Here is a 21,213-nt window from a genome sequence, read left to right on the forward strand (position 1 = left end):
AACTGCTCAAGAGAACCAACTGGCCACATCATTGTCTCCTTAACCTCTGGTGCCCTTCTTCGCCTAATGGGGATGTATAATGGAATAAGAAAGAGAGTGAGATGGTCAGATGAGCCAAGATGCGGTAAGGCAATAGCTCTATAACCTTTCTTGATATTAGAAAAAACATATCTAACGTATTCCCACCTCTTGTAGCACATCTCACAAATTTTGCATGATTGAAGTCTCCGGCAGTCACCAGTAACCCATCAGGTTGCGCACGTTGAATTTTATCTATAGCTTTCACCAGCGAATCCAGAGCCACTGCTGCATTTGCATCTGGCGGTATATAAACTGCGAGAATGAATACCGGTGTGAACTGTCTTGGCAAGTAAAAAGGTTTACATTTGACTACCAGATATTCTAGATCTAAGGAACAATAGTTATCAAAAGTATTGCTGCCTGTATACCAAGCACTCAAAATATGTATACAACTCCCCCCCCACTCTTCCCCAGATCCCTGGTTCTATCCTGTCGATGAAGAGTCCGTCCGGCTGAATAGCAGTATCCAGAACATTAGTATAAACCAAGTCTCTGTTATAATCACCACGCAACAGTTTTCAACCAGACTATGTGTAGAGATCTGTAATTGCAGTTCATCCATCTCTGGAGCAAGAGACCTAGCATTTGTTAAAAGAAGGCTATGCAGAGGGGGCCTATGTGCTTGCCCTCTCAGTCTTGCCAGCACACCTGCCCGACTACCTCATTTTTGGATAAAAGTGGGTGGCACCTTCACAATGTTATGAGCTATGTCAATAGGAATATCCTGTCCATTAAACGAACCAGCTTCTAAATGTAAATAAATTCAATATCTCAGTATATAACAATGAAAAGTTTTCTTTAATAATAACCTAAAAGATTGCTATGAAAAGACATGCTTACTAAAATAAAATACATTTATTTTAAGCTGCTTTGAATGCTCTATCTGCTCTTTTGATTTCAACAAAGCTAGGAATGTCAAACTACGTAATTACACCCTGTCAATAAGCATGATGTCAGCAAGTTTTTCTGCAGATTTCAGAAGAATGCCAGCAAAGGTCAAAAAGCAACTCTTGGGAGCAGGAGTACTACAGGGAAAGAATAGGTGCACACATTTCCTTTGACTGGGAAACTGTCAGAAAACATTTTACATGTAACTGAAGGAAAGGTTCTTCTGGCAGCTCTTTAAAGGGGATAAACCTCTGGTCAAGCTATGAACATTACAATGTTTACATATATTAAATAAATAGTAAATGAGTTTTAAAACTCTCACCAATTTATATAGATGCTGTGGAACAATTCATTCTCAAGTTCACATCTGAAGTACTGCAGTAATTCTCCTCCTTCCCAGACCTCCTGTTCTGGGTTTATATTACAGATACTGACAGAATGACTAATAATTTCAGTGCTATTGTTGTGAACTTCAAGGACTACATTAGCTGTAAATGCAGAGGTCATTAAGGCTTAATTTAAAGCTCACTTACTGCTTGTGGAGAATATGTAAATATATGAATATATATAGCCTAGCAATATGTTCAGTGTCAATTTTGGTTTTGCTTTTGCACACAAATATGGATTACATGATACATTTATTGTATTACTTTACGGGGTATATTTATAAAGTTGTGAAAGTTGATCCAGGGAATATCCGATTGTCTCTTGAGGGATCAGGAAGGAAATTTTTCCCCCTCTATAGAAAATTGGTTTATGCTTTGCTGGGTTTTTTGCCTTCCTCTGGATCAACTGTGTCTATGAGATTATGTGTATATAGGATTGTAAAAATTTTTTTGTTTTGTTTTTGTTTTTTTCTTTTTATTGGTTGAACTAGATTGACTTTTTTCAACCAGACTAACCTAACTATTCACTGCACATTTATCTTTCTGGTGCATTTATCTTTAAATTACAGTAATTGATCACCTTCAGTAAATGTATGTTATATGTTACATTTATTGCTTTATAAATATGTCCCATGACTGTATACACATGCTGGGGTTGACTTACTAAAGGAGTAGAACATTTTCACTTTGCCTAGTGATTTAAATGAAGCTGCATTCACTTTAATCACCTTATCATATCAAGCAAAAAAATCTATCTATCTATCTATCTATACAATATATGTATTATATACTGTATATATACTGTATATGTGTACATAGTTCCAAACTGTCTCTGATTTCAAGGGACTGTCCCTGATTTGGAAAAATGTCCCTCTTGCCCTTTTTCCTCCTCATTTGTCCCTCATTTTGGTCTGATCTGTACAGTATATAAAATGCACTATTTATCTTTTAAAAAATGTTTTACGGTGCTAAACCTTTCACCCTATTTCTAAATTGCTACATTTGTAAAATTCAAAAGCCAGTATAAAGGAATAGTAGTGGTAAAAAAGCACTTGTGGGTTTAACTAAGAATTTTAATTCTCCTTTAAGGGGGCATGGCAGGGGTTGTTTCCTATGCCTACATACTTTTGCTAATAGGTGTCCCTCGTTCCCATCGTTCCCATCTCAAAAAGTTGTGAGGAATGTGTATATATACACTATATATGTATGTATATATATATATATATATATATATATATATATATATATATACAGTATCTCACAAAAGTGAGTACACCCCTCACATTTTTGTAAATATTTTATTATATCTTTTCATGTGACAACACTGAAGAAATGACACTTTGCTACAATGTAAAGTAGTGAGTGTACAGCTTGTATATCAGTGTAAATTTGCTGTCCCCTCAAAATAAATCAACACACAGCCATTCATGTCTAAACCACTGGCAACAAAGGTGAGTACACCCCTAAGTGAAAATGTCCAAATTGGGCCCAAAGTATCAATATTTTGTGGGGCCATCATTATTTTCCAGCACTGCCTTAACCCTCTTGGACATGGAGTTCACCAGAGCTTCACAGGTTGCCACTGGAGTCCTCTTCCACTCCTCCATGACGACAGCACTGAGCTGTTGGAAGTTAGAGATCTTGCACTCCTCCACCTTCCATTTGAGGATGCCCCACAGATGCTCAATAGGGTTTAGTTCTGGAGACATGCTTGGCCAGTCCATCACCTTTACCCTCAGCTTCTTTAGCAAGACAGTGGTCATATTGGCGGTGTGTTTGTGGTCGTTATCATGTTAGAATAGTGCCCTGCGGCCCAGTCTCCGAAGGGACAGGATCATGCTCCGCTTCAGTATGTCACAGTACATGTTGGCATTCATGGTTCCCTCAATGAACTGTAGCTCCCCAGTGCCGGCAGCACTCATGCAGCCCCAGACCATGACACTCCCACCACCATGCTTAACTTTAGGCAAGACACACTTGTGTTTGTACTCCTCACCTGGTTGCCGCCACACACGCTTGACACCATCTGAACCAATAAGTTTATCTTGGTCTCATCGGACCACAGGACATGATTCCAGTAATCCATGTCCTTAGTCTGCTTAGTCTGCTTGTCTTCAGCAAACTATTTTCTTGCGCATCATCTTTAGAAGAGGCTTCCTTCTGGGACGACAGCCATGCAGTCCAACTTGATGCAGTGTGCGGCGTATGGAGCACTGACAGGCTGACCCCCCACCCTTTCAACCTCCACAGCAATGCTGGCAGCACTCATACATCTATTTCTCAAAGACAACCTCTGCATATGACACTGAGCACATGCACTCAACTTCTTTGGTTGACCATGGCGAGGCCTGTTCTGAGTGGAACCTGTCCTGTTAAACTGCTGTATGGTCTTGGCCACCATGCTGCAGCTCAGTTTCAGGGTCTTGGCAATCTTCTTATAGCCTAGGCCATCTTTATGTAGAGCAACAATTCTTTTATTCAGATCCCCTTTAGAGAGTACTTTGCCATGAGGTGCCATGTTGAACTTCCAGTGACCAGTATGAGAGAGTGATAGCGATAACACCAAATTTACCACACCTGCTCCACATCACACCTGAGACCTTGTAACACTAACAAGTCACATGATACCGGGGAGGGAAAATGGCTAATTGGGCCCAATTTGGACATTTGCACTAAGGAGTGTCCTCACTTTTGTTGCCAGCGGTTTAGACATTAATGGCTGTGTGTTGAGTTATTTTGAGGGGACTGAAAATTTACACTGTTATACAAGCTGTACACTCACTACTTTACATTGTAGAAAAGTGTAATTTCTTCAGTGTTGTCACATGAAAAGATATAATAAGTTATTTACAAAAATGTGAGGGGTGTACTCACTTTTGTGAGATACTGTATATACGCATGCACACACATATAGGGGTTGATTTACTATAACTGGAGAGTGCAAAATCTGGTGCAGCTGTGTGTGGTAGCCAATTAACGTCTAACTTCAGCTTGTTCAATTAAGCTTTGACAATAAAACCTGGAAGCTTATTGGTTTCTATGCAGAGCGGCACTAGACTTTGCACACTCCAGTTTTAGTAAATCAACCCCACAGAGTATATATATATATATATATATATATATATATATATATATATATATACTGTATATAAAAATCCAGCCTAACATTTACTGGGGCTGCTGAGCAATGAGAAAACAGAGGAAGCATTTATCTACTTCCCCTCATGTGGCTGTTTCTCTCTTCTTCTCCCTGCTATTGTCACCGCTGAGGTATATATTTTTGTCACTGTTATGCATGTCATTCCCAATCAATCATTAGTAATACTTAAAGGGGTTGTAAACCCTCGCATTTTTTCACTTTAATGCATTCTATGCATTAAGGTGAAAAAACTTCTGCCGCTGAGCAGCAGCCCCCCAGCAAGCCCCCCCCCCCCCCCCCCCGGTTTTACATGAGCCCGTTCGTTCCCATGCCGGAGACGCGCACACCCTCTCTGGCAGGGGTCTCGGCTCTTGATTAGATAGATTGATAGCAGTGAAGCCATTGGCTCCCACTGCTGTCAATCAAATGACGCGGGTGCCGGGGCGGGGCAGAGTCCGGCAAGCTGCTGAGAGACTGAGCCAGCAGCTCCGGACCCCTCCACAGCCCAGCTCTCCAGTAAGTGCTGGAGGGGCAGAGCAGAGAGACGGTGACAGTCAGCAGCTCTCTGCAGGTTGAAGACTGAGAGCTGAGCGATCAGCTGTGTTTAATCGCTCAGTTCTCGGTCTTAGAGGAGGCAGAGAACAGATGTAGATGGGATCAGTGCTGCAGCCATCTAGGTGAGTATGATTTATTTGTTTTTCTGATTTCCATACGTCTCTTTTTATATGTGTCTGAATCCCTTTATAGGAAAAGAGGAAAAAACACCTTCACGGAAGATTCCATGTAACCCTCATCTTGTGCTTCTCTTGTTACAGGAGGCAGAATGTGCATATGTACTGTTTGTAGTGGCTATCTTCTGGCTGTCGGAAGCTTTGCCTCTGTCTGTCACTGCTTTTATCCCAGCCCTAATGTTTCCATTGTTCGGGATTCTACCATCTAAATCCGTAAGTGCAGTCCTCCTCCTTTTTATAGTGGTATTAAACAGTTAACATTAACAGTATTAACAGTATTAAAGCAAACATTTGTTATATTGCAGCTTCTTAGATGTGATGGCTGCATTCATTTTCTTTTTTAGGGCTTTCTTTCTTCTATTTTTATCTTGTTATCCAGCCAGTAAGTCTGTTGTTTTTAAAAAAACAACAAGCTCTCCAGCAGAATGTATCAGTTACAGAGATGAGACAAACCATTTAACACTAGCAGATATGCTAAAAATCCTCAGCTTTTTTATTTTATTTATGTAAAACCTTTATCCCTAAAGGAAAAAAAAGTTTGTTGCAACAACAGTATGAGAAGTTGGCTTCAATTTGTTAGTGTATCTAAATCTGCTAGTACCTCTAACACTCCACTTCCCCCAGACTGACAATGCTGCTGTCTAAAGGGAGGGTGCTCCTTCAGCTAGAGTGTAGGCACTCTAGTACAGGAGGTGTGTTACTGGCCAGATCACCAGGTGATAACAGTGGAAAAAGCCTAAAAAAAACCTGATGCAGCCACCACATCTAATGATTGTTAACCACTTCAATACAGGGCATTTTCACACCCTAAAGAACACAATAAAAAGAAAATACTGCGCTACCAGTGAAACAAGCTAAAACTGTGGACAACTAAAGCTGCTAGCACATAACAAACCAAGTTCACAAAATAATAAAACAATAAAGTGCAGCGCTGAATCTACATGCAGACGGATACACTAATATGTACCACTGAATGTGTGACATATGGTGATAAACTTCAACAATACAGTGACGTGCTGTGAATGAACAAACTAATGTCTCTAAAAGATGTGGCACCCTCACAGTCCATAAACGGTGAGAAAGTGGGGAGTCTTCTCCAAAACGAGGGGGGTATCGGTGTCTTGGGACAATAAAGGGCACTCAGGTGGGGAGGCGACCACAGGTGACAAAACACACTTCAATCTTCAAGAAGACAAGATGGGTACTCTTACCGGATCAGCCGTATAGCAGTGCGTCTGTAAGGCAAGGAGGTAATTAACCAGGATATCCAACCAGATGATGTCATCCAGATCTCAATCACCAATGAAGGGGTGGTTGTCTAGAACAGGCGATGGATCTCCAGTGCACCCGATCTCCAATACCGGAACAAATCGATCAGAGCTGAATGATTCTCGGTGGTACCATGGAGGAAAAGAAAAAGGAACTCCACATAGTGTAGATCAAAAATATGGTTTTTAATGTCCAAAAACCGTACAAATACAGGTGATCACAAGCAAATAAAAGGTATAAAAATAGCAATGTGGGAAGCTGAAATAGCTGGCCCTACACACGTTTCGACCACACAGTCATCAACAGGGGCATAAAACGTTTTATTAGTTTATTTAGTTTTCAGCGCTGTAATATTTTGAATGACAATTGCACGGTCATGCAACACTGCAACACTGTACCCAAATACATTTTTTATAATTTTTTTGCCACAAATAGAGCTTTCTTTTGGAGGTATTTTATTACCTCTGCGGTTTTATTTTTTGCACTATAAACAAAAAAAGAGTGACAAGTTTGAAAAAAACACAATGGGGCTGATTTACTAAAGGCCAATCCACTTTGCACTATAAGTGCACTGCAAGTGCACTTGGAAGTGCAGTCGCTGTTGATCTGAAGGGAAGATCTGAAATGAGGGATAGCTCTGCTGATTTTATCATCCAATCATGTACAAGCTAAAATGCTGTTTTTTATTTTTCTTGCATGTCCCCCTCAGATCTACAGCGACTGCACTTCCAAGTGCACTTGGAAGTGCAATTGCAGTGCAAAGTGGATTTGCCTTTAGTAAATAACCCCAAATATTTTTTACTTTTTGCTATAATAAATACCCCAAATTAGAAAAAAAAAAAAAAAAAACGAACACATTTTTTCCTTAGTTTAGACCAATATGTATTCTTCTACATATTTTTGGTAAAAAAAATTGCAATAAGCGTATATTGATTGGATTGCACAAAAGTTATAGCGCCTACAAATTAGGGATAGATTTATGGCATTTTTATTATTATTATTTTACTAGTAATGGCGGTGATCTGCGATTTTTATCGTGACTGTGACATTGCGGTTGACAAATCTTTTTCAAGAAAGACTTTTGACACTATTTTGGGACTATTGACATTTATACAGCGATCAGTGCTATAAATATTCACTGATTACTGTAGAAATGTCACTGACAGGGAAGGAGTTAACACTAGACACTAGGGGGCGATCAAGGTGTTAAATGTGTTACCTAGGGAGTGATTCTAACTGTGGGGGGATGAGACTGACTAGGGGAGGAGACTGATCGGTGTTCCTATATACTAGCAATACAGGATCTGTCTTCTCTCCCCTGACAGGACGTGGATCACATTCCTGCTCTGTAACGAGCAATCGCGAGTGCCCGGCGGACATTGTGGCCGCCGGGCACGCACATTGGCTCCTCGGTGACACGGCGGGCGCGCACGCCCCCTATACCGCCGGGAAGCCGAGGACGTCATATGACAATGGGCTGGTAGAGAAGTGGTTAAGCTACTATATTTTACATTTTTGGTTTTGGGTTTAATACCACTTTAATGTGTTATATCTGAGTAGCCATCACGCTGCTTTTTGTTTTTTGGAAAAACATGAAATAAAACATGCATAAAAACATTTATATGTATCATTAACAACCCTAGTGTTTAATTTGTAAATCAAGAAAGATCCAATAGCTTATATAGTATAAAATAAAGGTTTCAAAAATGTTCAGTGTGTAATTCAATAAATAAATCCAGGATTTGTTGCCTGATCGGACCCTCCATTCACCCCTTATGGAGCGGCGGTGACATGTCCGCTGACACCCTTCGCTATCCAATCCAAATCCAGATGGATGGTGATCCTATTTTCCATCCGTCTGGTGGTTCGGATTGGATATGATCGGGTGAAAACGCACAGGCGGTCCATTTTCACTCAAATTCCCCACAGGGAGAGCGGAACTGGGTCCGTCTCTGCTCTGCACAGTGAGCAGAGATAGACCTGTCATCGTCTGCTCAGCGGGGAGCAGTAGAGTGATCTCCTGCTAAACAAGTGGAGTCCACCAAGTGGTGGCGCCACATCAAAGGGCCTAAGAGATCCATTTTGAAAAACAACCATGCATTATAAACTTTGAGCACTAAAACATGATATTTAATTTTCTTTGTATATGATACCAATATTTGCCAAACATGCATAGGATGCATTAAGGTGACAAAAACTTCTGTCACTGAGCAGCCCCCCAGCCCCCCCGTTTTACTCACCTGAGCCCGTTCGTTCCCCCGCCAGAGAAGCGCTTCTACCTCTCTGGCCGGGGTTGTCGGCTCTTGATTGGATAGATTGATAGCAGCGCAGCCATTGGCTCCAGCTGCTTTCAATCAAATTCAATGATGCAGGCACTGGGAGGCGGGGCCAAGTCCGGCATTCTGTGTCTATGGACGCAAGTGCTGGATTCGGGAGCGCACCCACACGGTAACCCCCAGGGAGAGCGCTTCTCCTAGGGGGTTTACCGATGCGGGGAAGAGCCGCGCGCGCTGTTGGGGGACCCCAGAAGATGATGATCGGGGCCACTCTGTGCAAAACTAGCTGCACAGTGGAGGTAAGTATGATATGTTTGTTATTTAATAAAAAAAAACGAGGGTTTACAAGCCCTTTAATGATCCCATACTGCAGATTTTTAATGACTTAGAGGTTAAAAAAAAGTTAAGTAAGCCTTTTTGACATGTCATTAGACTAGAGGAACCTAAACTGAGTAAAGTACATTTGCTGACCTATCTTTTTGAAAATGCTAGTTGCCTGGCTGTTATGATGATTAAATAACTTCACTATATTCTCAGTCACTGACCCAGGACAAGTATGTGGTTCACACATCTTAATTTCCTTTTGATTTCATTGACTGCATGCTCTTTAGGTCAGTGAAAATAGTAGATCAGCTTGACACCCAGGAAACCAAGATTTTCAGAAGGTGGTTTTTAAAGCGGAGTGGTGGAGGCACCGGCATTGCTAGTAAGGGAATCAGGCAGTGAAGCCTTGCAGCTTCAAAGCCTGGTTCCCTACTGCGCATGCATGAGACGTGCTGCGCATTCTGAGTGGTCCCTGCTGTCTTCTGGGACCTGTGTGTCTCCCAGAAGACAGCCAGGGGACAGGGGAGGGGCCGGACATGGCGTAGAACGCCACGGATACTGCAGCAATTTTTCATCGGAAGTGGGAGCAAATAGCTGTATTAGACAGGTATCTGCTCCCCCCTCCCCCCTGAAAGGTACCAAATGTGACACCGGAGGGGGGGAGGAATCCTGACAGCGGAAGTTCTATTTTTGGGTGGAACTCCGCTTTAAAGAAGACCAACTTATTATTTTAGCACAGCTTTTCGTTAACAGGCGGGGAAATTAACAAAGGAAAATTACAAAGTTTGCCCTGTTTGATTAGTACACAGCACACATATACATTTGCATTTTATATATACATGAATTTAGTCCAGTTCTGTCTATGCAATACAACATAATTTTTAACTTGTTCAAAAAGACTACATTCACATGGATGATTAGGGGTATACAGCAGATTCCTGCAACAAACATAAGCAGTTTCTAGCAGTTGGAATCACAGGTGTATGTGAACAGCTTTGACTATGAAGTCTATACAAAGTAATGACAGGTTGGGGGCGTGGCCGGGATGTGAGCCGGGCTATAGAGGGCTTCAAGGCCATACTGATGGTCCAAATCGATCACCTGTCATCGGAATGCACCCTAATCTGCCATGATCTGGATAAAATAAGAGGGAGGCTCACGGAGGCCAAGGGCCGTATCGGAACGGTGGAAGAGCAACAGGGCTCCCAGGCTTCGCAAATAGTGGATCTACAATTGCTGGTGAGGTCCTTGGTACATAACGTGGATGACGCAAAGTAACGACAGGCTGACAGGAGCAATGGCTCTTTCCATGTATTCGCACATCCAGCAGTTACCTGTGCTTAGGGAGAGATGTCATCTGCTGGAAGTTGTAAAATAAGAGATCAGCCTGTATTTTCCTAATCACCTGCGTGAATACACCCTAAAGCAGCACAAACACCTGTTGGGAATGGGCAGAGTACAATTACCTTGAGGCCCTGCTCACCTACTCTCGGTGCACGTTTTCTGTCCTGCGTTCAAAACGCATCACAGTCGCAATCTGCAGTACATGTAAATGTTACATTAACGACACCCCAAACGTAGGTTGCAAACACAGTGCATTTAGCTGCCCTGGATCACATGGTACATGCTTGCACTACTTTTGGTCTGGTGCAGTGTGATTTGAGTCCATTCAAAATGATTGGCCTCAAATCGCACCACACTGAACTGCATGTGAATTGCACAGGAATGTGCAGTGCATTCCTGTGCAATTCCTAGTGTAAACCAGCCCAAAGAATCAGAAATAATCTCAAAACTGATTGGCTTACAGGTTGGAAGTGAATTTGTTACTGCAACACATGTATAGTCAATCCTGTTGCTCGATTCTTTTTGAAATTTTTCTAAAAGAAACATTTTGATGTGTTTTCATTTTAAATACAAATAACTGTTAGAAAAGTTGTCTTTGATGGAAATTCTAGCACTCTAAAATATAATTTTTTTTCTCAGATTGCATCCACGTATTTCAAAGACTTCCATTTGTTGTTGACGGGGGTCATTTGTTTGGCAACCTCAATAGAAAAATGGAACTTGCACAAAAGAATAGCCTTAAGAATGGTGATGTTGGTGGGCGTCAATCCTGGCTGGTAAGTTTTCACTTGTCACAAGCTGACATATTCATAACATCTGAACAATGTAATTTACCAAGGTAGTGCATCACAAAATCAAAAGTAAGCAGACAACAGGGTATGAATACGAATAGCCATGTGTTTCCATAGGTTCTAATGTGTGTAGGGGTCTTCCTAAGGCATTACGTATGTAACATTAGGAGCATTATAAGAGAGGTCATGAGCACTAATCCATAGCAACTCATCAGAAATTAGCTTTAATTAGCCTGGGTGCACTTAATTGCTGAATTATTAGTTCATATAAGTTCAGAACTTTATGCAAACCTTATTGCAGTATGTTTAAAAGTTAATGAACCTCAGTTTCACACAACACACTGGAGGCTGTCAAGTCTATTAAATCCCCTCCTCACTTCCCCTTGTCAAGGCCTTTAAAGCTGTATGTGATTGTTCTGTAAACTTGTTGAAAAAATAACATTTCTATGTGAGGTGTTTGTAGGAAAGGATGAAAGGTAGCCCATTTCATCCTTTTCTAATCTTAACTTCCTACGCTCCATTGGTGTTGGGTCAGATAGGTCACAAGGGAGACATGTACTTCTTCAAGGCCATTTTGAAGTAGGTCATGAAGTCAAGGGTAGAAAGCACTAGTCGTAAGGTGTAAAACATTGGCACCTGATAAATCTGGCAAAACACTAATAAGGTATCTTTTGAACTCCCCACAAGTCTGCATAGGGTGGTACATCAGGTAATGGGGTGGTCGACCCCCTGTCCCATATAGATACATGATACAGCATAATTTAATTTGTGGAGACTTTTGTCCACAACCATAGTACTGGAAACATAATACTTTGTTTAAAGCATATTTATCTTTTCAGAGAACACATGTATGCATTGGTTGTTAATAAAACAATGTTAGTGCAGCGCAATAATATGAGGAAGAAAGTCTATTTCAAAATATAAGGACTCAGATGTCCAAAATGAACAATGGCAAGTTCCCTCGTGATGGAAAAGGAGATAAATTCTCGAGTGGTAAATCGGTGACAATATCCTCCACCACAGACAAACAGATGCGCTTACCGGATCAGGTGGACCTCTTATTATAGGAGGTCAGAAACGCATATATCCACTGAGAGATGAAGGCTCACTCCAATGCAGCTGTGGGGGTCCCCAATCCAACACCATGAGACACCGATCCAGCAGTGGGATGCAGCGGTATTGGTTCACAAAGCGGCAATAATAATGTGAAGACACAACGGTCCCAAAAAGAAAAAAACACTCTAAGTGTACTCTGTAGGTTTATTCAAGTAGGTAAAAAGTATAAAATATAGCGCTAACAAGCGCACGCAATAAAAATATCAATGAAAAGTTTCAATGGCTAAAACGGCATGTTCTCATGCAAACAACTGAGAGATGACAGCGGGTGACGTGCATAGTATCTGGGGAGGAGCTTATACTATGCACGTCACCCGCTGCCATCTCTCAGTTGTTTGTATGAGAACATGCCGTTTTAGCCATTGAAACTTTTCATTGACATTTTTATTGCATGCGCTTGTTAGCGCTATATTTTATGCTTTTTACCTACTTGAATAAACTTACGGAGTGCACTTAGAGCGTTTTTTTCTTTGTGGGACCGTTATGTCTTCACATTATTATTGCCACTTTGGGAACCAATACCGCTGCATCTCACTGCTGGATCGGTGTCTCATGGTGTTGGATTGGGGACCCCCGCAGCTGCATTGGAGTGTATATGTGTTTCTGACCTCCTATAATAAGAGGTCCACCTGATGCGGTAAGCACATCTGTTTGTCTGTGGTGGAGGATATTGTCACCGATTTACCACTGGAGAATTTATCTCCTTTTCCATCACGAGGGAACTTGCCATTGTTCATTTTGGACATCTGAGTCCTTATATTTTGAAATGGACTTTCTTCCTCATATTATTGCGCTGCACTAACATTCTTTTATAGATTGAATATAGGCTTTGTGATTACCTATAGTGTTCAGCTTGCATCCATTAATTTCACCTACTTGTTTGCGCTGATTGCTTCCTGTTTATACATGCATTGGTTGTTAGCTTGCTAATTCTAGTGTGCACACTTTGCAGGCTTATGCTGGGATTTATGTTCAGCACTGGCTTTCTGTCCATGTGGCTCAGCAACACTTCTACTGCTGCCATGGTGATGCCAATTGTAGAAGCAGTAGCACAGCAAATCATTAATGCTGAGGCAGAAGTTGATGCCATGCAAATTAATTCCTCAGACGGCATTTACAGTGAGGTGTTTGAACTTGAAGGTACATATGATTTCCTATTTAACTAAAACCAGTGTGCATTGCTAGCCATCAAACTTTATGTTAATCAGTCTATGTCTATGCCTATATCTTGATCTTTGCTAAAGGAAGCTTCACATCTTCTCCATCTTGCACATTTCAATATAGAGACAATGGTACTCATGTATGAAAAGTGAAATAACCACAACCTCTTTATTGCCAATAGCAAGCCATTTTGATACCTGGACTGCAGAAATTAAAGCTGGAAACTGACTGACTGCTATGAAAAATCAAGGGATTTTTCCTGAAGCATTCTTTTTATATAGCAACACCAAATGAGGCAAAGCTGGAACATTTTAGTTACAATTAATTATTGAACTTTAGGACACACATGCGTCTGACCTTCCCGCATAAGCAGTACACCCATAAAGAATTGTTGCTGTACACTTGTAATGTGTTTCAACAAAAAATATTCACCATTTACCCACCATACAAAACACACCGGGAAAGATAAAAAATGGAAAGCAAGTCTGAAATTACCCTGGTATGCTCCTTACAGCAAAGAATTGAATGGCTTACATTTCTGCCTTGTGATGATTGATACAGCTGAAGCTCCTACAGCTGGGGGAAGTGAGGACAAAATTATTAAACTAAAACATGTGGCTGACAGAAGATTGAGAGCCAGAAGAAGAAGTTGACTAAATCAGGGTTTAGAGTTAGAGGAATAAAAATAATTTGAATATGACAGAAACATACAAGAGGTTTTAAGAGTTAGCATCTATCTGTAGGTAAAAGAAGGGGTTCTAAAGTCTCAGTGCCCTCTTGCTTTCAGCGTTTGCTGAAGTTTAGTATGTACGTAATTGCCTCAGGTCTTATGGCGCAGTGAATCCCCTCCTACATCCTGCCATGAAGTGCCAATATCCAAACAGAAAAGGATCATTGTAACTGGAGTACAGGACACATAAGAGATGACAGAACACTGATACTCTACAGGAAACAATGGGTAAAGAAAATCAGGGTATAAAGATGAAAGTGCATGGTATAGCACTGGAATGGCTACAAGTGTGAAAAAATTGTGAAGACAGGGTACAGCATAAAATAAAATCTTCAGACAAAGGTATTAAGGACAGAGAAATGAAATATCTAGATAAGATCAGAATGCAAAGGATACTGAACATATGGCACAAAATGTAAGAGCATACCAACCTGAAGTCCAGATGTCATGTACCTGGTTGGAGGCCGAAATGCCAAGAGGGCTCCCCTTAAAGCTGAGTGCAGTACACCCCTGAGGTTGGGTACAGAGGGTGTAGTGCCCAGAGAAGCACAGGTTGCCAGAAGGATTCATAAGAGAAGAGCTGGTGGTCACCTGAAGAATACTGGGTAATGCAGGAAACACAGCTGGACCAAAGTCTCTAGGAATCCTCAGTAATACTTGGCAAGGTGTGTGCAAGGGACGGTAGTGGAAGCCAGGCCAGGGGTCAAACACAGTAGATCCGGCAGGAGTAAGAGGCAGGTTGCAGAAACAGAGACAAGCCAAAGGTCTTGTACAGGAAGACAGGCAGGAACAACTGCAGCAAAGTCTGTGATACAAGCCGGGATCAGGTGCTGGAGAAGGCAACAAGTCGGTAAAGCAAGCCAGGCGGTCAAACCAGGAGAGCAGATCAGACAGGTCGGGAACAAGCTGGGTCACAACAGGGGATCCAAACAGTATTTGCACAGAGGCTCAGGAACAGAGTAAGGCTGATGGCAATACAGCAATGAGGTGGGCTTAGCAGCAGTCTTATATAGGCCAGCAAGTGGCCACATCTGTTACGTTGTGCGTACGCGCTTTCGCCAATTGCCACTTTTGCGTATGCGTGTTAGCCTGTTAGCTCCGTTGCAAATCTGCATGTGCCCGTTCGCACTTCTTGCATTAGTGTGCATGGCAATGTGCACTATTGCCAGTTCTCCTACAGCCCCCTGACACCAGATGTAAGACAGACAGGACAGGATTTAGGATGTTGAAAAGAGATCAGACTTATTAAGACATAGGAATGTAAAGGCAAGGTGCAGGGACAACAGGCCAACATACAGGAAAGACAAATTCTATGGTACAAGCACATTATCACAGCAACCTTCTGTAGCAAGTGGTTGCAGAGATGAATTCCGCCAACATAAGTAATGTAAGACTAGTGGTTAACATACAAGCATAAAGATAGCCATAGATATAAAATAATGTCCTATGTCTATGCTAACAGTAGAAAACTCTGGATAAGATTTTAAGGTTCAAAAGCCATGTTGATATTTTGCCTACTTGAGCAAGTGGGTAAGGGGCTAAAAACATGTCTACAGATATTACACATATGGTACCTGGAGCTGACTTTCAAAGTTGAAGTAAATCCTCCTATCGTTTTCAGTGAAGGAAGCCGCCATCTTGGCCTCTGTTTAATCTTCAGCTACCATGATGCTGCCCATGTGATCAGTTATGACACCAACCATTGGATGGTTTGACAGTTTGGTTGAGAGTACAACCAATGTGACAGTTACATTCTCAGCACATGCCAGGAATGTAACTGTTTTCTTGGAACTGTTAAATCGATGGGTTTACTTCCACTTTAAGTTTTTGGGGGTTTTTTTGCTGTATTCATAATTTTTGGGGGCCTATTTAATAATTTTGCAGTTCTAAAGTCAGACAAATTGCATGACTGTTTTCCATTACTAAAATCTAGAGAAATATACATACTTGTGTCTCAAAGTTGATAATTGTTTACTATTGGCACAACATATAGTATGTTTCATGCACAAAATCTGAAATTATATTAGAAATAAAATTGCTAATTGAAATAACTTCTAAACTAAATATTATCTGAAGGTGGTTACGGATTCCCTCTATTTATTCCATATATGTATTAATTTGTCTATTCCTATAGTTAGCTAGTCTGTTAAAACTCTGATAGATACTTTTGATAGCTCAATAATATAAGGTTAACTATGAAAACAAACACACTGCTTAATAAAACAATGTCTTATTTATTTCCCAAGAAAATAGGAAAACGCTAACATGGAAATACTAAAAAAAGATATTACAAAGCATATAACAACAAGAAACATCAAATATACCTTACTTATCACAAAGCTGTCCTATAGATATGGTATCATCAGCTGGTCTTGGGATGGTAACAGAGAGAGCCATGCGGCACAGAGAGCCATCAAGAGGGAAAAGGGACAAATTGCCTCCTATGTGCACTTTTTAAACTCCATCCATACACCGTCCAGACCCAACCCCATTGTTGGGTCTGGACTGAAAGTAGTTACGGGGCAGTCCTTCTCAATATATTATATTTCTGTCCGCCCTGCTGTATTGGCCTCTAGGGGCAGCATTGTCCATGTTCTGGGTCAATCTTCACTGCCTTTGATCCTTTGATATTTGTAACCCAACTTCATCAATTATCCTGGCCACCATGGCCCTCTTTGAAGTTGGCTTGCATAGCGTTATCATATCAGGCGGTCCAGAGCCAAGCTTTTGTTCAGCCCTGCTTCTTCAGATTAATAATCTGATATGATACAAAGCTTTGATGTGCAACTTGTTACATTCCAAAGGCCACCTGTCTGCCTCAACCAGGAAGTGAAACTCCAGAAATATGATATTAAACCATGTTGCCTTCCATCAGTATTTCTTCTAAAATTGCAGTTTTGTAAAGGTGGGCATAGACAAAATGTGTTTTCCACACAACTATAATTTCAACTGGCATTCATTGGTATGACAGGCAGCACATCATAGAATCATTCACAATGTTATGCTTTGTGCTAATACCTTACAGAAAACACAGATGAGATAACTACAAAAAGTGATCCAGAAAAATATGAGAATGGGTAAGGGCAGAATTTTACAAACCTCAATATACTTTTTCAGAGCCACCTAAAATCATTTAAATTCATTGCTGTGTTTGTCTTGCAGGTATACTAATGGAACAGTAACAACATGGAATGATGAAAAAGGCAGAGTATGTTTATATTTTATGATATTGTATGTTTGAATACCTTGAAATCAGTCAGCTAGCAAGCTTGCTTGATATATAGGAAGGAGATCATCACCTATTCTAGCTCTGTTACTGAGAGATTTAACTGTTTGTTGACTCATAGCATCACAATGATTTCCATGCTGTAAAAATTTCAAATTGGATTACTGCCAATAAATAAGTGGTAAAATCACATTCTAACAAAAAGATCTTATCAGTCACGTAGCCCCAGCTTAAGCCATGTCAAATCATGTCAATGGTTATGTTAATGGTTCCTCAAGTGAGCAATTTTGTGTCCACTTCAAAAACACCCTTAGTTCTGGGAAAGACATTTTCTTTTTATCTTTTTCATGCTCCTATTATATTGAATTGTCTGCAAAATTGTAAGTAAATATAGGTTCACTGAAACTATATAATGGAATCAGTTTCCTAAACTGTTTTTTTACCTTTATATATGCCCATGAATCCTGTAAATATTTGGTTATGTTTGTAAAGGTGTAAGAGCTTTGCCACACAGGAGATTTTTATTACCTTGGTAAATTGATAATTAAGAATAACACTTTGCTGGTATCTGCTTTATTTGTAAAATATTAAATTCAAATTAAAAAATTGAAAGATTGCCAATATCACATTACAAAGACATTTTAAATCCCTTATTTAGATGAGCTGTAATAACTTTTGTAAAATAATGGCTCAATTATTGATAAGGAATATGGTTTGCATTGGTTTCAGGAATGCAAACTAACAGGTGGTTGTACATTTAATTATGCCTGGAATTTGTACAACTCTAGCTACAGCAATATGTGCATAACCACAGGAGACTATAGTATTCGATATATTCTTATCTCTTCACCTTATATGTCACTATACGACGTGTATTGCAGTTAAGTCAATAGAAATAATGTTGTTGAATGGTTACTTTGCTATGTGTGTAGGTATGCAAAATATGTTAGGGATTAAAGTGTTTTGGGAAAACCAAAATAAAAAATTAAAATCTAGCCTGTTGTCCTTTGGAAAGGATAGGTTCTGCATAGTCTGCAAAGGTGCCTGCTTAGGGTACTGCAAGTATGAAGTTTGCAAACAATGGCAATCCCGGTGGAATCTGCAGGGCTTGGCTGTCACTTGGACAGCTCAGTCCTGTTTTGTGTTGACAGAGTGGTCCTGTATGAATGAAGAGGTATGCTGACACAGTCTCCTGTATGAATAAAGCTGCAAATGGGGGTTATATTATTGGTTACATTATTGTTACCATGTATTTTGGTCTTCAATGTATTGCAGTCAGTATGTCACAGAGTTCCTTAGACTTTCAGTGTTATCAGAGCAGTAGAAGATAATAGGCAAGACAAATGCTAGAGGTGTAAATTCTTAAAAAGGAATTTCACTTTAACTGCCCATTTAGTTTTTTAAACTTCCCATTTACCTGCTGGGTTATCCTTCATTCAGATATTCACCAACCCAGTGGATCCAGTGTTTTCCTGATGCTATCTGCTGCACTGCCACCTCTCCAGTCCCACAATGCCATCTTCCTCCATGATTTCATCAGGAGGAGGCTGTTTCTCATGGGTTTAGGTAGCTGCTTCCTGCTAATAAACCTCCAGGCCCACCCTTCTGCTTCTTTTATGAATGGGAGTCATAGCCTTCTGGAATATGTGATGTGCATATCACAGATGGCTCTGGGTGGGGTGCCAGCATGTCACTTTTGGCATAAAGAGGCTCATCTAAGTCAGAGTGTGGACAATAGAAAAAACAGGGAACAGCAAAAAATGAAAAAGGGGGAAGGAGGGTCTTTTTGTGTAGCTGAAGGGGGAGGAGGATTTAAGAGGGGGAAAGTTTAATTTTAGAGAAAGTTTCTCTTCAAACAAATATTTGGATCAAACAGCAGGCAGTAGCAGAGTCAGCAGATTGACAATCAGTTCATGCACATACAAATAGAGTCCAGATTCCAGACTGACAGACAGAGTACATAGTACCAAGAACAGAAGGAAAGCGGCCCATAGATGATTCATTTATGATTCAAAAGACTTGATTCCCATATTGACACATTTGAGGCGAATGGTGGAATCCTCCCACTGTGCCTGCGTATTCTGATAGCAGGGAGACTATCCTGCTGTCATAATACAGTGATCAGCTATCCTAAATATAGCTGGCAGTGCTGATCAAGAGTACATTTTACAACAGGGCGGTTGTACAGAAGTTGATCGGTAGACAGTTCCCAAGATCATGTCTTCCAAGTGGTCTTGGGCACTGTGCACCTAACTGCTCCCAGGCATGGCTCAGAGCACTCACACAACACAAATGAATCAGTGCATGAGGGTGAACCATCCCGGGGCTCAGTTAAAACTGCCAGTGTGAGTGCACCCTTAGTTAAAGTTATTATAAACCTCAGACATAAAATGTGGACAAACCATATCCTTCTATACTGTGTACTTGTGTCAAGAAGTGCTTAAGAGCACTAAGTGTTATTTCTGTCTGCTGCTTTGTGCATCTGCTATCAGCATGAATCACTAAGAAAAAAAAAAAGGTGATTGGGCGGAAGCTCCAGCACACAGCCTCAGCTCTGTTCCTGTGTCCTGTAGAAAGGGGGGTGTGTCCCTTCCCTCCAATCAGCTCTCCTCACTGAGCTCTGCAGTGTATAATTTCAGCTCCCCATCCCCTGTTTTCTGAAAGCACAGTTTTATAAATTATGAACTTTGAATAGACATAGAGAGGACAATACTGCAGATAAACAGGTACACCTTATATAGTAGGATTTGTTTCACCTCTGTGTATCCCCTGAGGTCAGTCACTTCACTGGGTATATATATATATATATAAAGGGTTTACAACCACTATAACCTTAATTAGTTCTCATTAATTGTGTTCTCTCCTTTATTTTTTTAAAATTATTTTTACTATTCTGGATTTCTATAGCGTCAACAGTTTGCGCAGTGCTTTACAACGTTAGGGCAAACAGTACACTTACAATACAATTCAATACAGGAGGAATCAAAGGGCCCTGCTCATTAAAGCTTACAATCTAAAAGGGAGGGTGAAGTGATACAAAAGGTAATAACTGTGGGGGTGAGCTGATGGAGAAAATCAAAGTACAGTTGTTAGGTGGAGGCAGGATAGGCTTCTCTGAAGAGTAAGTTTTTAGGGATCGCCTAAAAGTGGAAAGAGTTGGAAATAGTTGAGCATTCATGATGGACTGAGTAGGGGATAAACTATTTAAAAATAAGCCAATGAGGAGGGAGTTGCAGTAGTCAAGGTGAGAGATAACCAGGGAGTGAACTAGGAGCTTTGCGGTTTCATTGGATAGGAAGGGACGTATTTTGGAGATGTTGTGGAGATTAAGGTGGCAGGCTTTGGGAACTGATTGGATCTGGGGCCGAAAGGAGGGTTCAGAGTTCAAGATAACACATAGCACCCAGGCATGCGGTGATGAGTTGATGGTTGTGCCATTGTTCTTGAGAGAGAAGTCAGGGGAAGGGGCACGTGGGGGAGGAAATATTATGAGATCAGGTTTGGACAGGTTGATTTTGAGGAAGTGGTGTGACATCCATACAGATATCTCTGTTAGTAAATTAGTGATACCTGAGAAGGGGGATGGAGTGAGCTGGGAGAGAGATAGATTCCAGTGTTGTCAGCGTAAAAATCATATTGAAAGCCATGAGAGACTATCAGCTAACCCAAGGAGGATGTGAAGGCTGAGAATAGTAGAGGTCCGAGAGGTCTATTTTGTTTTGCTTGTCTTTGTAGCACTAATGTATTAAAG

The 21,213-nt window shown here is 40.8% G+C and overlaps 1 protein-coding gene across 1 annotated transcript in view; it reads left to right on the forward strand.

The window, feature by feature from the left end:
• The window catches only part of SLC13A1 (solute carrier family 13 member 1), a 96,684-nt gene that overhangs the window by 20,271 nt on the left and 55,200 nt on the right, over positions 1-21,213 (forward strand). The window contains exons 2-6 of the mRNA XM_073619787.1: positions 5,310-5,438; positions 11,078-11,214; positions 13,298-13,485; positions 17,262-17,313; positions 17,399-17,444. Coding sequence (XP_073475888.1) covers positions 5,310-5,438; positions 11,078-11,214; positions 13,298-13,485; positions 17,262-17,313; positions 17,399-17,444 — 552 coding nt within the window. The remainder of the gene's footprint in view (positions 1-5,309; positions 5,439-11,077; positions 11,215-13,297; positions 13,486-17,261; positions 17,314-17,398; positions 17,445-21,213) is intronic.

This window comes from Aquarana catesbeiana, linkage group LG03 (genome assembly GCF_042186555.1).
Source record: "Aquarana catesbeiana isolate 2022-GZ linkage group LG03, ASM4218655v1, whole genome shotgun sequence".
Classification (NCBI taxonomy): domain Eukaryota; kingdom Metazoa; phylum Chordata; class Amphibia; order Anura; family Ranidae; genus Aquarana; species Aquarana catesbeiana.